This window comes from Aristolochia californica, unplaced genomic scaffold (assembly GCF_029961685.1).
Source record: "Aristolochia californica isolate CCGP_79_NKW_82.1479 unplaced genomic scaffold, dmAriCali1.0.hap1 SCAF_13, whole genome shotgun sequence".
NCBI lineage: Eukaryota > Viridiplantae > Streptophyta > Magnoliopsida > Piperales > Aristolochiaceae > Aristolochia > Aristolochia californica.
In genome coordinates, this window is record NW_027181804.1 from 1,266,754 (window position 1) to 1,282,937 (window position 16,184).

The window sequence follows — 16,184 nt, forward strand, 5'->3', positions numbered from 1 at the left end:
TATTTGGACAGAAGTCGCAGATCTGAAATGCTTCTGTCCAAATTAAATATCCTGGGGAGACTGGCCAGGATTGTCAAAATTTCGGAAATGCCTCTGGTCATTGAAATATTAACAAAGGTACCGTCGTCTTTCCAAGATCTACAGCTGTTTGGCAAATGGGTGTCTAATCTTAGATCAGAGATCCTTTGTTTGAGAAATCTTGCTGAATAGGAAGAGAATATCTCAATAATCTTAGATCATTTTGTTTGAGAATTTCGCTACAAGTGTCTTTTAATTTCTTTCACATTATTAGCTGATTAAATAATATCATCCCCATACAACCAATAAAATATTAATACGGATCTTTTGCTTCAAAGCTAACATTAAATTATCATAATGACTTCTTGAAAAAATAAAATCGATGGCAACCCCACTAAATTTCTCAAACCCTAGAGCTACATAGCCAATAGTGGCTCTATATATAGATATTTATTGATGGGGATTACCATATGAAAAAATATATTTTGACATCAAGTTAAAACAAGGGCCAATTCTGATAAGAACAACAAAGGAGTAAAACACTGAACCAAGTAAAAGTGAGGAAGCAAAGAGAGTTTCTGAATAATCTATTCATTTGGCTTGTTAAATTGTTCTTATTTGCACTTAGGCAATGAGTTTGATTGTGGTTGTTGATCTTTCATATAAATGGAACATGATATTCATAGTCATGCAATGGTCTGAGCATATCTTCTCTTTTTCAGGTTAGGATTAATTAGCTGAACCTCTCCTGTGTGGAAAAGGAGTTCTATGCATCTTGATGATTAAGTGTTGCTGAAAACCTTCAGCTTCTTTGGGATTCTTGTGATTAAGAAGGCCCTGATTGGGAGGGAAGATAGGTGCTGATTCCATAGATCGTCAAGAATTTGACTATTTTGTGTATTCAGAGGAAGGAGCACTTTGTTTTGCTCAAGTTGCTCTATAGGCTTTATAGTAAACAGTTTACAAGCATGTCGGTGACAGCAGGTGTTAGTGATACAGTAATTGCAATCAGGGATAAGCTTAGGTGTAAAATATGGCCAACCAAGGTTAACAGCTATTGGCCTGATAAAGCCCCTGAGTGGGCAGATGATGCAGAGGAAGAGGTTGATATTAGAACAGCTCGTGCAGTTGCATTGGAGAAAGCATTCCCTACCAAGGACGATTGATAGGTTATAGGAGAAAATGACCCTCGATTGAGACGCTTAGCTAAAGTGGACAACAAAACAAAGAAGTGTTGGAATTATGGTTTCAAATATATTGTTTATAAAATAAAATTACCATGATTCATATGGCATGGGGCCCACTTCTAGATGTTTTGTCATTGGATGTTCAGCATATGGAATAATGGCCAGCACATCCTCCTGTAGAGGTAGATTAAATGGGTGCATTGACTTAGTGGACACATCCCTTGGGAATAAGGAGATGTGTCTCTCTTGAGGGGATGTATCTCTCCTGAGAGGATGTATCTCTTCTAAGAGGATGTGTCCTTATGAATAGTCATTAGTGCCACACCCTTTGAAAATCTATAAATTCCTCCATGGTCTTACAAGTGAGGCTAAGGCTATTTGCACACCCAGTCTGGCTGAACGGGAGCAAGCTTATCACTTGTAAACGAATTATAAAAGGTTATCTTGTGCACTTCAAGTTCTATTTATATTCTTCAAGATGAAAGGTATGCTCTCTTTATTCTTCTTATTTCAATTCTATGATATATGTATGGTTTTCATGATAATAGAATTATGGAGGATTTAATATCTATTTTCTATGATGTTTATATTATTATTAGACATCAAGTCTAACAAATACAAGTGATAATGCCTCTGTTGGTATCATAGTGATAGATTATAGGTTTCTATATTTTTCCATAATTGTTTTTGGATTTTTTGGCTATTTATTCGTGAATAGAAATAAGTCTAGTTTAGGCTTATTGAGTTCTGGCACCGCAGGCGGGCCTGCCAATGCGCGGGCCTGCTGGTGCTGGCTGTGCGGGCTACTGTGCATGGGCCTGCTGTGTGCGGGCTACTGTGCGCGGGCTGCTGTCCACGGGCCTGCTGGTGCAGGCTTGTGCGGTCCGGGTCGGTAATGACCCAGAACTATGAACCAAACCGGGTTTTTACTAATATAATGAACCAGAATGTGTTTTAAGGGTTTATTTTTACTCGGAATTGTATTTTGAATAGGATTTCCATGTCATTTGGCTATTTGAAGTATTTATAATTAGTGTTATTGCATGCCTTGTTATATATTTATGTATTTGTATGTGAAAATTAACTTAATTATATAATTTGCAAAATCCCCAAAAGGTAATGCGAATTGTATAATTAGATTAGTATGTTGTAAATTAATTCATATGAATCCCCAAAGGGTAAGTATGAATTAATTTATTTGTTTGTTTATTGGTTTGTGATTGTTGGTTGTTTATCATGTGTGGAATGATTTGCCTAGTAACTCTCATGAATCCCCAAAGAGTAAATGAGAGTACTAGATGGCTGAAATGATTGTATAATTACGTATGTTCTCCCAAATATTAAAATATTTTCTGGATGACATGAATATCCAGTAGTGGACATAATTTTGCTAAGTCCCTAAAAAAAAATGTACTTGATGGGACTAATTATGTGAACTGGTCACAACGCGTTGACTTAATGCTACGAGCCTATAGGTTTGATAAGATTATCAAAGTGGATACTCCTCCTCAAAGACCTTCCCGAATAAACTACCCCGATAATCTGAAACAGTATAAGAAGGACCTTAGAAAATTCAAGGAATGTGATAATGCTAATGAAATTTCTAGGTCACATATTCTTGGGGTTCTAAGTGAGACTATCTTGATGACTTATTTTCATGTCCCCACTACAAAAAGAGATTCTCGACCAAATTGAGGCTAAATATGGTAAAAAGTCATCTACTCACATCTATAACTTATGGCAAAAGTTCACTCGTGCCAAATGGGAAGAAAACACTGATGTGAGAAAACATGTAAATGACATGTTTGCCATGGCAGATGAGTTACAATATCATGGTAGACCAATGGATGAAGAAACTAAAGTGGTCACCATTATCAACTCTTTACCCAAATCTCTCAAATATATTCAAGACTTTTATTCTGTCCAAGACAAAGTGGACTATATTTGATTTGGTTAATATGATCGACCACCAGTCCGAAAGACTCAATCCAAGTATTGAGTTAGATAAACCTTCACCTAGTGCTAACGTAGTTTTGAAGCCGAAGAAAAATAATTTTAAGAAGAAGGGAAAGAACTTTCGATTTCAAAACTTCAAGGACAAAAAGGTTAATCAACAATGGGTTGAAGTACATGCAAATCAACGTGTTTGCTTCTTTTGTAATAAGCCAGGACATATAAAGAAGTATTGTAGGGCTTTGAAAACTATGCAAGAAGGGCAACAGGAGAACACCAGTGAGTCCTTATCTCTTGAAACTTGTACTATTTATATCAAGCCTTTTAGTTGGTGGGCTGATTCTAGTGCAATTGTTCATGTATCGAATGAGTTACATGGCTTCAAGGAGCTAAGAAAGATTAAGGACAAAACAAGCTTTATTTACATGGGAAATGATGAAAAGGCCATTGTGGAAGGCGTGGGAACTTACCAACTAAAGCTTGTTGATAATAAGTTTTTTGATTTAGCAGAGTGTCTTTATGCTCCTTCTATGAGAAGAAGTCTATTATCTGTATCTTGTCTTGAGAAACTTGGATTTACATTTTACTTTGGACATGGAAAGTTTCTTATGTTACAAGATGATAAAGTTATTTTGAGAGGTTTTCGAAATTCTGGTCTATATCAATTGCAACTTAGTGGAAATATGGTGTTCAATGTTTCTACTTCTTCGGATATTAAAGAAAATGAATTGTATTTGTGGCATTTACGACTAGGGCATATAAACAAGGATAAAATTACAAGACTTGTGACACAAGGATTATTAAAAAATCTTTCACATAATGATTTTCCTATTTGTGAGTGTTGTATATATAGAAAAATGACAAAGATACTCTTTCCATCCAAAGGCTCAAGAAGTTCTCATGTTTTGGATATTATTCATTTTGATATATGTGGACCTATGAATGTGAATACTCGTAATGGTCATTCGTATTTTATCACATTTATAGATGATTTCTCAAGATATGGAAGAGTATATTTACTGCATAGAAAAAATGAGGCCTTAGATTATTTCAAAACCTTCAAATTGGAGGTAGAAAATGTCATATGAAAGAATATCAAAACATTGCACACCGACAGAGGTGGAGAGTATTGTTCGGAGTTATTCTCTGAATTTTGCAAGTCAAACGGGATTATCCATATGTTTAGCATGCCTTATACACCTTAACAGAATGGTATTGCTAAAAGGAGAAATCGAACCTTACTAGAGATGGTAAGATCTATGATGGCACTTGCAAATTTGCCAATATCCTTTTGGGGTGAAGCATTATTGACAGCTACCTATATCTCAAATAAAGTGCTTTCAAAGTCGGTTGAGAAAACACCTTATGAGGTATGGTCAGGCAAAACTCCTAGTTTTAACCATTTTAAATTATGGGGATGTGTTGCTCATGTTTTAAAACTTAATCCTAAGGACAAATTGAAGGCTAAGACTCGAAGATGTTTATTCGTTGGGTACTCTGAACATTCGAAAGGATATAGGTTATATGATCCCAAGGAGAAGGTGATTATTGAAAGTAGACATGTAAAATTCATTGAGGATAGATTTGATTGTGATGAAAATTTAGATATGAAGTCTCACTTGGAAGAATATGTTGAAATGTCTTCTTTTGAATCTCCTTCTAATATAGAGAATTCCACCCAAATGGATATTCGAAGAGGGACTAGAGAAAGAAAACCTACTCAACTCTTATCATCTTCAGATTTTTATACCTATGCTGGAGAAACTTATGAAAGAACAAGGTTGAATGAAGATGTTACTGATCCTGACACTTACGAGGAAGCACTCCTTGATGTGGATTCCGACAAGTGGAAGTCGGCAATGGAAGAAGAGATGGACTCTATGTATAAAAATGAAGTTTGGAAACTTGTTGATCCTCCTACATCGGTTAAGCCCATTAAGTGCAAGTGGATTTTTACAAGGAAGAGAAATGTTGAAGGTAAAGTTGAAAGATTCAAAGCTCGTCTTGTTGCCAAGGGTTTTACTCAACAATACAGGATTGATTATGATGAAACATTCTCTCCTGTTGCAAGAATATAGTCTATTCGAGCTCTCCTGGCATTGGTAGCATAGTATGACTATGAGTTGTTCCAAATGGATGTTAAAACCGATTTTCTAAATAGAAATTTGGATGAGAAGATTTATATGGAACAACTACGTGGATTTGTTAGATCTGGAACTGAAGCAAAAGTGTGTAAGTTGGACAAGTCTATTTACAGTTTGAAACAAGCCTCAAGATTATGGAATATCAAGTTCAATAAAGCAATTACAACGTATGGTTTTACTCAGAATCCAGAAGATCATTGTGTTTATATAAAAACAGTGGAAGATCGCATTGTTTTTCTTACTTTATATGTAGATGATATTTTATTAGCCGGGAATGATATTCAGGTACTCCAAGGTATAAAGACATCGTTGTTTCAGACATTTGATATGAAAGACTTGGGGAAGCTTCTTATATTCTTGGCATTAAAATTCTACGGGATAAATCTTTGCGAAAATTGAGTTTGTCTCAAGAGAAGTATATCGACACTCTTCTGGATCGGTTTCACATGTTTAACTGTATACAAGGTAAAGTACCTTATGATAGCACTAAAAAGATGAGCTATGTGGATTGTCCTTCTCGCCTCAAAGATAAGTTGGACGAATCTAAGTATCCATACGCTTCTGCTGTGGGGAGTTTTATATATGCTCTTATATGTACAAGACCTGATCTTGCTTATGCTGTTGGGATTTTTAGCCGGTTTCAGGCTAATCCAGGTTTCACTCACTAGGAAGGGGTAAAATGGGTAATGCGCTATCTAAAAATAACAAAGTCATATGCTTTGACTTATCAAGCGGACAAGTTGGAATTGGTTGGTTATTCCGACTTAGTTTATCAAGGATGTGTTGATACCCGAAAGTCTACTTCTGGTTTTATCTTTATGTTTGGCGGATGTGCTATTTCTTGGAAAAGCAAGAAGCAAGAAGCAAGACTGTGTCGCGCAATCAACCATGAAGGCAGAATATGTGGCTATGAACTTAGCTACAAGGGAGGTTGTCTATCTTCACAAATTCTTGCGAAGTCTTCTAGTGGTAGACTGTGTGGAGCGACCTATTCTTCTCTTTTGTGATAATGAATCTGCTATTGCTATCACGAAAGATCCGAAGTGTCACTCTAAGGCTAAACATATCGAAGGGAAATACCACTACATACGAGACATGCTGAGGAAGGAGGAAGTTGTTATTTATAAGATATCTTCTCCGGATAACTTAGCTGATCCACTAACCAAGTGTCTTCCCGTGACCAGTTTCATTTTCCATGTAGGGAACATGGGTTTGATTTGTTTGTAATTGATGAGACCAAGTGGGAGAACATTGTTTTGTATGCATTGTGGTCTCAATGATTTGTACTACTATGTATGTCATGCCATTGTAATTTATATTCCATGGAATGATTTTGAAAGAATGCATATGTTTTTGTGTGATAATATGAGTACTCAGTGTATGCCTTGAGATTTAGCTTTCCTATTAGGTAGCTTTACCCTGAGCTCCTCAGGTACTGAGTATACTATGGACGATGAGATGCCTTGATGTCCAGCTTTTCTATTAGGTATATACTTGTATGTATATACGGAAGGGTCTCAATAGGAAGGTAGGGTTGGATGTCTAAATTATTCAGGCCTATGGTACTGATTAGGCACAGTTACCTTAGTGGCTAATACTCGAACTGGTACAGAGCTTTACCCTGAGTTCAGATCTGAGTATGCTATGAATGGAGACCGCTGAATTGGCAAATTTGACAAGTATCGATTTGGTTTATTCCCCAGCCTTGGATATCTAAGATATATATTGTGTAGGCTCGGGTTAACTACACATGTATATTAAAGTGTTTAAGGTAATGCATATGGTCATGGTATGATTTTATGTGTCAAGATTGATTTTTTATGTTTCTTCGAAAATCGGAATTTGAAATGGATTTGAAACCAAGTGGGAGTTTGTTGGAATTATGGTTTCAAATATATTGTTTATAAAATAAAATTACCATGATTCATATGGCATGGGGCCCACTTCTAGATGCTTTATCATTGGATGTTCAGTATAGGGAATAATGGCCAACACATCCCCCTGTAGAGGTAGATTAAATGGGTGTATTGACTTAGTGGACATATCCCTTGGGAATAAGGAGATATGTCTCTCTTGAGGGGATGTATCTCTCCTAAAAGGATGTATCTCTTCTAAGAGGATGTGTCCTTATGAATAGTCATTAGTGTCACACCCTTTGAAAATCTATAAATTCCTCCATGGTTTTACAAGTGAGGCTAAGGCTATTTGCACACTCAGTCTGGCTGAACGGGAGCAAGCTTATTACTTGTAAACGAATTATAAAAGGTTATCTTGTGCACTTCAAGTTCTATTTATATTCTTCAAGATGAAATGTATGCTCTCTTTATTCTTCTTATTTCAATTCTATGATATATGTATAGTTTTCATGATAATGGAATTATGGAGGATTTAATATCTATTTTCTATGATATTTATATTATTATTAGACATCAAGTCTAACAAGAAGAAGTGAGAGCCGATCATAGGCGTATTAGGCAGGCAGAGATTGTTTCAACCTTAGAAGAAGACAAGAAGAATCAAGAGCAGTTGGATGTTGAAGAAGAAGATGAGGATGCATTGGAGGAAAGGAGAAGAAGAATCAGAGAGAAGAATCTACATAGGCAGACAGAAGAAGCAGCCCTTCTTCCCGAAGAACAGGAAGAGGAGGTAGATGAGGTGGAAGAAGAAGAGTCAGAATATGAGACTGACCCAGAAGAGGAGCAATCGGGAGTAGCAATGGTGAAACCCATCTTGTTCGCATGTCAGAGAGGGGCACTATTGCTGAGAGGGAAAGGCTTGAGGCAGACGGAAGGGCACTTGAAGAAATGGCGAAGAGGAGGTTGGATGAGAGGAAGGTGGAGACAAAACAGATAGTGGTTACTGAAATTCGAAAAGACGAGGAGATTCAAAAGAACTAGGAGATGGCGGCTGATATTACTGACATTGATACTGATGATGAGAACAATGAAGCAGAAGAATATGTAGATTGGAAGGCTAGAGAAATTGCTAGGATCAAGAGGGCAAGGGAAGATCGGGAAGCCATGTTGAAGGAGAAAGAGGAGATTGATAGAGTGAGGAACATGACAGAGGAAGAGAGGAGAGAGTGGGAGCGCAAGAGCCCAAAACCGCTTCCTCCCCCAAAACAGAAATGGAGGTTTATGCAGAAGTATTATCACAAAGGTACCTTCTTTCAAGCAGATGTTGATGATCGGACTACCACAGCAAGATCAGACGGGATCTGCCAGCGTGACTTCTCAGCTGCCCATCTACTGGGGAGGATAAGATGGATAAAAGTATACTGCCCATGGTCATGCAAGTTAAGCACTTTGGTAGGAGTGGAAGAACGAAATGGACACATCTTGTTAATGAGGACACTACTGATTGGAATAACCCGTAAGTTAACGTCTTCCTTTTTCTTAGTGTCCTTGATGGCTATTAGAGCATTTCTTGCTGATGTTGTCATTTTAAGCATGCTTCATTTGATAATTTCACACGATATTCAATTAGGATTTTCTCCTGGTGTCGATCCTTGCTATAGAAGATGCATTTTTTTTCTCTCTCTAGCCATCATTTGGCCCATAATTTTGTTAGGTTTTAGTCATCTAGATAAGAGGGATGGATTAATTTCTGGTTTCATCTTTAAAGGGTAAGGGTCACACAAGCATATGTAGCTTCTATGTTCCAACTAGAGAGAGTAATGAAGAATCATGGTACTAGATGTGAACTGTGTTTGCACTGGGAAATAGGGAATAAACAAACCTATAAATTCTTACTTAACATTAACCTGATACCAATCTATTTTTTTTGTTCTTTTCTTTCTTTTGGTTCTTTTTTGGTTCTTTATGCCGGATTATAGTTGTAATCCTTACCAGTGATGCATTTGTTAGGGGGGTTAGTCAACATGAATAGGACATGAACTTCAGCTGCATTTTCCGCCCGTTACTCTTGAGACATGAACTTTTGGTTCATGTATATTCATGTACATGACATGAATTTTGGCGCCCCCTAACGACATCAGGACATGAACTGCATAATGCGCTTGAAGATCATGTCCTGAGTCATGTGCACTAACCCCCCCTAATGGAACGCCGGAGTTCAAGTCATGTACATCACTAACATGACTCACGAGATCATGTCCAAAGCATAAACGAGGGAATGCGCTTTCCATCCAATTTTGAGAATCATGTACATGAAACGAGCGCGTTCCTCTCTTTGCCGCACACCCTCTTTGTGAGTCTACTCATTTCTGTTTCCCGCACCCTTTCTCTCCCCAAGCTCTCTGCTCCCTCTCTCATCTCCATCGTCCCTCTCTACGGCCTCTCCCTTTCGAACTCCATTGTAGAGTACGGGACCAAGAGGCTCTATGACAGAAGTCGAGAGGGAGGGAGGCCTTCCCCCCTCGGCGACGACTTCTCTTCTCTCTCGGTGTCCATCTCTCCTCCTCCTCCCCCGCCCCCCCCCCCCCCCCCCCGGCCATCCTCCCTCTCCTCTCCCTCTCAACCTCCGTCGCAGAGCACGGGAGGTCGAACACTTGTTGCAGAGCTTCTTAGCCTCCCTCTCTTCACCCTATTGACGTACCGTCGAAGCACCGCCTTTGTCGGCGTTGCCCACTGGCTCACCGCTGAGGAAGACGACGATGGTTTAATTTTTCCTAAGTTAGGAAAAATTAAACTATCGTCATAAAAATCATTAATTTATAATTTTTATTTATAAAATATTTATTTTATTTATTTTATAATTACTATATTAAAATAGTGATTTAATAGTCATAATTAAAATATTTTTAAAATAAATATTTGATAAATTATTTTGGTTTAATTATCTGATTACTATAATTAATTAAACCAATAGTTTTATATTTTGTGACAATATATTATTAATTAATAATACATAAAATATATTATGTACAAATATATAGTGTGTTAAAATTATGATTAGATCAACTTTTTTCTCTTAAATCATTCATTTTTAGGTTAAAGTATATCATATGTTATTAATAAATTAATAACTCAAAGTATTACTTTCGTTTTTGTTACTTATAACGTTATTTATTTATTATTTGTAATTAATCATGTACGTATTTCATTGGCTCATGTAATTACCATATGTATGCACAAGAAAATATTTAATTCAATTAATAAATATATTAATATATTTAATTATACATCAAATAACTTATCCGTGTAGTAATAATAGTTGTTTTATCTAATTTTGGGTTTAAGAATTATGTTATAATTAAGTGTACTGTAAAGGTTTAGGGATTCTCTTGTTTTTTACGTTTTTCTCGGGTTGGAGCATTAACACTAAAAACTGTTTTCCAGTGTACATGAAATCGTCAATACTAACACCAAGTACGAAGTTGAAGTTCATGTACATGACTAACATGATCTTCATGTTGGAGATGAACATAAACTTCAAAAATCCATTTTGTTGACTAACAAACCCTTAATGATCTTTCACTTGCTATTCAGGTGGACTTACAATGATCCACTATGGGCGAAGTACAATGCAAAAATGGACGGGTGGGATGAATGCGCCTATTGCCAAACCAAAAGGAAGGAAGCAAGAAGCTCAACTAAGGAGGAAAGTTTATTAATATTTTTCATGTTTTTTCACAGTTTTATTACTTTATATTAATCATAGATAGGTAAGAGATATTTATTACCCATTCAGTTTCCTTTATATTTATTTAATTACCCGTTTAGGTCGAAGCCAAATAGCTTGCGTTTTCTCACCCTATTTTTTCTGTCCAGAAATGTCCACTGCATCCACTCCTTACCTTATCCGGCCCCAGTTGTGCGCTTCGAGCTGGTGTCTCCAAACGCCACCACACATCTCTCTGCTCTGTCCGCATGGCCTCCCTCCAACTCCTCACTCCCTCCGCCCTCTACTACCATCGCCACCGCCCCCATGCGAAGTCCAGCACACTCCAAGTCTTCGTCAGATCGCCGCCAACGCTCATCCGTCGGAGGGGATCGAGTCTGATCCGGGCGTATAAGGTGACGATAGAGCACGAAGGGGAACGGACGGAGATGGAAGTGGAACCAGACGAGACGATTCTGGAGAAGGCGCTGGAGACGGGAATGTCGATCCCGCACGACTGCAAGCTTGGGGTCTGCATGACCTGCCCCGCTCGACTCCTGACGGGTTCTGTCGACCAGAGCGACGGGATGCTCAGCGACGACGTCGTTGCCCGAGGCTACGCGCTTCTCTGCGCCTCTTACCCGCGCGCCGACTGCGAGATTCAGACCATTCCCGAAGAAGAGCTGCTCTCCCTTCAGTTGGCCACCGCAAACGATTGAGCTTCTCTGTACCTGTTCCACCCTTCTTTTTCTTTCGCCTGCGCTTTCAATTGTCTTTCCAATGAAAAAGCAACGAACTGACTTGATTCCTGTTGAGAATGTAGAATGAAGAAAGATTAAATATTAGGCTTCTGAAACAGCTGAGAAAGTTGATTATATATGAAAGTGATTCTTGACATGGGGTGGAAGTTTTTTAAAAGAGATGCAGCTCATCACATAAGAGAAAAAAGTTTCGAAACATGCGAATACCATAAAACAAGAGCGCTGGAACCTCAAAGGTGAGTTATACAACAACGTTCCAAATAGCTACTACACAATCAGACTCTACATGAAGCATCATTTTAAGATTAGAAATACACAAGACCAGTCCCAACTAGTCGTCATATCACACACTCACGTCGCTACCGTCGGTAGTTAGTGATTAAACTAACTGATTATAAACAACAAACCATCTAAAATATCAGAGATTTGAGGGGGTCATCTTCTTCATCAGCATCAGTGTTACCGTCTTCCATCTCCTGTGGGGATAATCAATCATCGGTAGTACGCCTGCTGATATGCCGGAGCCATACCATTGCCGTAGCCACCATATGCTGGGTAACCAACTGGTGCAGCAGGATACGATCGCACAGCAGGAGAAACATCAGGAGGGTATGCGTAGGCATCCCTCATGGATGGAGGGCTCCTGCTGCCATAGGGACCTGCTGGTCTGTCGTAGGAGTAAGGAGAGACCTCAGGCGGGTACTGGGTGTGGCTAGAAGGCGAAAGAACATATGTAGGGCCTGCTGTTGGGAAGGAAGAAACATAAGCGTTGTTCAAGCGGCCAGCCTTAGCTGGTGGCATCGGCCCACCACTGCTAACCCGTGTACGCTTGTTGGCGGGAGTCACAGCTGGTTTTTTCTTCTCTGTCTTCACTTTCTCTAGCTGTTCAAGGCGTTTCCGAAGACCCTCTGGAGAGAACTCATTTTCAAGCTTGTATTCTTCAATGCATTTGATGACCGCCCTTATGGCTGACTGCTCTTTGCGACCTGCCAAATGCTGCAAAATAGACCAAGATGATCAACCAAAACTCATCACTATAACATCAGATAATAGAGCCCAACCTGGATACAGTTCACAATCAACCACAACTTGTGGAAACTAGGAGTGTCAACAGAAACGAATACAAGTTGACAGGGTCAACATATTTTGGCCTAAGACGCATGAGCAACTGTCATTCAAGTAGTAGAGCTAATCCTTTAACAAATCAAATACACCACTATGGAAATAATATACTCAAGAAAGTAGAAAGGAGAACGAGCAACAAGCTCAGACTTACCACAGCTCGGCCAGTGTTGTTACGATCCTCCAAGATAGAAGTAGCAACCTTCTTAGAGTCTTTCAGGAAAGCTTTCAGAAGAGGCACAGGGGGAAACTTATCCACTAGTCCAGCTTCATAAGTAAAATGCACAGCATCCACCTGTTGGCCCTTGCCAATTAATTCCTCAATAATATCTACACACAGTACAACATAGTAAGTGACTTGAAATCTATATAAGTGAATGAAACTGTAAAATTATATCATGCAGTAATCAATGGAATGATACCAGAAAAACTCTTCTTCAAGTTTTTCGTGTTTAAGCATGTGAGCTTCATTTTAATTTCAATAGGCACAGAGAGTAAGAACAGAAACCTAGAGAAAATGACAGAATGGAGTGGCTAAAAATCATTTCTAGATGCAAATATAAACTAAACACACGGGAGTGTCAAGAAGTAGCCTTTACTTTTAGTAGTTTTACACTGTCAAAATACTGTGACGAATTTTCTCAAAAAAATAAATAAATAAATAAAAATAATAACTGTGACGAAGTAAAAAAGAAAAAATATACCATCAACTCATTTGAAGAATGAGAAGTCATTTGCAACACACAAGTTCTTCATTCAAGTAACAAAAGAAGGCATGAAGGAAACAACAGTTGATGCCCTTCAAAAAAAAGAAAAACCTTGTCGAAGCATAGAAAAACTCTAGATTTTTTTAATGTTTTGAAGAATATATTATAAAAAAATTTCTTCAATTTCAGTCAAATTTTGCAAGTAGTAAATAAATTTCCTGATCAAAAGTTTCCGTGTCTATTAAGATTCAATGAGATCCTGAAGCACTTCTTTTTTTCCACAGTAGTTGAAACTACATCCTTGAACAGATTCTAGGTCCTTTTGAGTGTCAAGTGTAACAAGTAAAGAAGTGAAAGCAGGTTTGTCCATAAATGTAGGAAATCAGGAGATACAGTGATAACTACCATAATTTTTATCAGACTTACGATTAATATTTCAGTATACAGTCCAACAATCTTGAAACCTTAGTAAATTTAAATTCAAACCATATGCCATCTAAAAAGAAAAATAGAATCTATAAAACAACAAGTCCAACTGGCTGGTTTTAACACAGATTCTCAGCTTATAGTAAAGTTAAAATAAAAATTAGGTCAACAACCACTAGTTTCCTACTTTGACAATAAATTAAAAAAAGAAAAAAAAAGAAGCCTTATCAAGGGCTAGTACTTTGGTTCAACGGCTACATGGAGAGTTCTATAATGAGGTCTTCAGTACAAGACTCACCAGAGACTATCACGCATCTTTCTTACTGATGAAACAGCCTCCTCCACTTCAAATATTCAATATTGTCACATTATATGCAAAACAACGCATGAAAAAATCATAAAAAACATGAAATGGTGCAAATAGCTTCATCCAAAAACTTCACCATCCAGTGTCTTTTTTTCCCATAGTGTTATTCCCCCCCCCCCCCCCATGGTGAGACTTGGAACCCAATACCTCTTTTCACTAGAAAAATAACACTTAAAACAGTCATTTGGTTAAAAGATGCTTCCAGTGCAATTCCTCTTAAAAGAGATGGCAAATGAAGAACCCTTCATAGAACCAATGAATGATGCTGTTCGATTATCAGTTAATTTTATTTTTTTATTAAGAAGATCAAAACACTTGGCCTCACAACATTTTAGCTGAAACTCTGTTTCCCAAATTCGATGTACAAAATTGGCTTGATCAAGAGAAGAATCTAGTTTCCTCCCAAAATACATTATGTTGTGTAGCACTTTGCAATTCATGTCCAAAGAAGAACCAATCCTGGTTTTGGCCAAAATAAGAAAGTAATCTTGAAAAACCTTTACCAAACCACATCTTTTCTGGAAATTTTAAACCAAAATCCATCAACCCTGTGATACTATGTATCCCAGACAGGCTTCCAATTTACACAGTAAGACATTCATTCAAGACTCTGTCAAACCCCAAATTTTGTACTATCAGATAACTCCCGGAATTTCTAATCAGTAACAAGCTATAGGAATATAAAAAAAAAAATGGTTAATACTATAGTATAGTGAAGTTAACACATACCTGCCATTTTATCCTTCAGTCCAAGAGAAATTGCAAGTTTAGGCATCTGCTTCCGCCATGCAGAGGCCACAACCATCTTCCTGTACATTTCGGCGTCATCCTTCTCAACGATTCCAAACGTCACCACATGCTGCAAAAATATATGTCCGTCAAGAGCCTTCACATTCTCCAGGCCGCCTCGCTCAACCAAATTCGTTTTCCAGACCGCCACAACCTCCCTCGCCTGTTCCTTAATCTTCGAAGTAACCAAGAGCCGAGATTCACCGAGAGCCGGGTCAGCCAGAACCGGCACCAGCGCTTCCAGAACCAAAACACAAGCCCATCCAAAATCATTGCCCCGGTCCCCTTTCTCCACCCGCTTATCCACGGGAAAAACCTCCGAAATCGCCTGGAGCACAAATGTAGCCGGATCGACACAGTCCCCCAGCGCATCCGGAATCTGCGAGCGGATTAAATCCAATTCCTTCTTCTTACCCGTCACAAACCTCCAGAACCCTTCCGAATCCATCCTAGTGCAAAAAGCTCGCAATTTCACGACGGCATCCGCTGACCCCTCATCTTCCGACTTCTTCATTGCAACAAGGGCAGCCTCCTTGCGTTCCTCCACTCTGGCAATGGCGAAATCGACGTGACCATCGATTGAAGTCTCGCGCTGGCGAAGCACTTCGAGACTCTCCTTGGTGTCCTGATCGAGGCTCGCGAGCTTCCGTTTCAGCGTCTCGGACTTCTGGAGGAGATTCTGCTCCAACGAGGAGAAGTGGTCTGAGAGTTCCTTCCAGAGGAGAGTGCAGCTGTTCATGAGCGCCGTCTGCCTCTCCATGTCCTCGAAGCTCGCCTGCACGGGGTCCACGCCTACCGCGGCCGACCCCATCTTCCCCTAATTCCCTCGCGCAGAGATGACCAAGAAGCAGAGAAACCCTAAGCAGGGCCGAGAGGGACAGAGAGAGAAAGAGTGAAGGAGAAGAGGAGCGAAAGAGGAAAGGTTGAGCGAGAAAAAGAGCGAAGAAAGAGAAAGTACGGATGGAGATGTCAACGAATCGCAAGACGTCACGTATCTGGATCCATGTTACTAAAAGCCGGAGAGAAATGGGGGCTTGCTAGTATGGCAACCAGTCTCGCTCGACCGGTAGACACGACAGTCCACTACTATGCGCCGCCGGTGTGAACCAGCTTAAATCACGCACCCAAAGTTAGTTCAAAGTATCGAG

At 38.9% G+C, this 16,184-nt stretch overlaps 2 protein-coding genes and 1 pseudogene across 2 annotated transcripts; 2 read left to right on the forward strand and 1 right to left on the reverse strand.

Moving 5' to 3' along the window:
• Positions 1-876: 876 nt before the first annotated feature.
• LOC137948426 (uncharacterized) lies at positions 877-10,877 on the forward strand (annotated as a pseudogene).
• Positions 10,878-10,966: 89 nt separating this feature from the next.
• LOC137947883 (ferredoxin C 1, chloroplastic) lies at positions 10,967-11,745 on the forward strand. The gene has a single exon (XM_068793708.1). It carries the CDS (start codon positions 11,134-11,136, stop codon positions 11,581-11,583), a length of 450 nt encoding a protein of 149 aa, XP_068649809.1. The 5' UTR covers positions 10,967-11,133; the 3' UTR covers positions 11,584-11,745.
• An 84-nt stretch (positions 11,746-11,829) lies between these two features.
• On the reverse strand, positions 11,830-15,968 carry LOC137947882 (FRIGIDA-like protein 4a). Its single transcript, XM_068793707.1, has 3 exons — positions 14,977-15,968; positions 12,902-13,077; positions 11,830-12,621 (listed from the first exon to the last, which is right to left on the reverse strand). The coding sequence occupies exons 1-3, from the start codon at positions 15,845-15,847 to the stop codon at positions 12,118-12,120; spliced, it is 1,551 nt and encodes a 516-aa protein (XP_068649808.1). The 5' UTR covers positions 15,848-15,968; the 3' UTR covers positions 11,830-12,117.
• Positions 15,969-16,184: the final 216 nt, after the last annotated feature.

Excerpts from the sequence above, each read along its gene's own strand:
- LOC137947882 (XM_068793707.1), bottom strand. The coding sequence starts at position 15,847 with ATGGGGTCGGCCGCGGTAGGCGTGGACCCCGTGCAGGCGAGCTTCGAG. Across the intron at positions 13,078-14,976 it reads ACTGAAGGATAAAATGGCAG|ATATTATTGAGGAATTAATT; the intron begins GTATGTGTTAAC and ends TACTGTGTGTAG. Across the intron at positions 12,622-12,901 it reads ACAACACTGGCCGAGCTGTG|CATTTGGCAGGTCGCAAAGA; the intron begins GTAAGTCTGAGC and ends TCTATTTTGCAG.
- LOC137947883 (XM_068793708.1), top strand. The coding sequence starts at position 11,134 with ATGGCCTCCCTCCAACTCCTCACTCCCTCCGCCCTCTACTACCATCGC.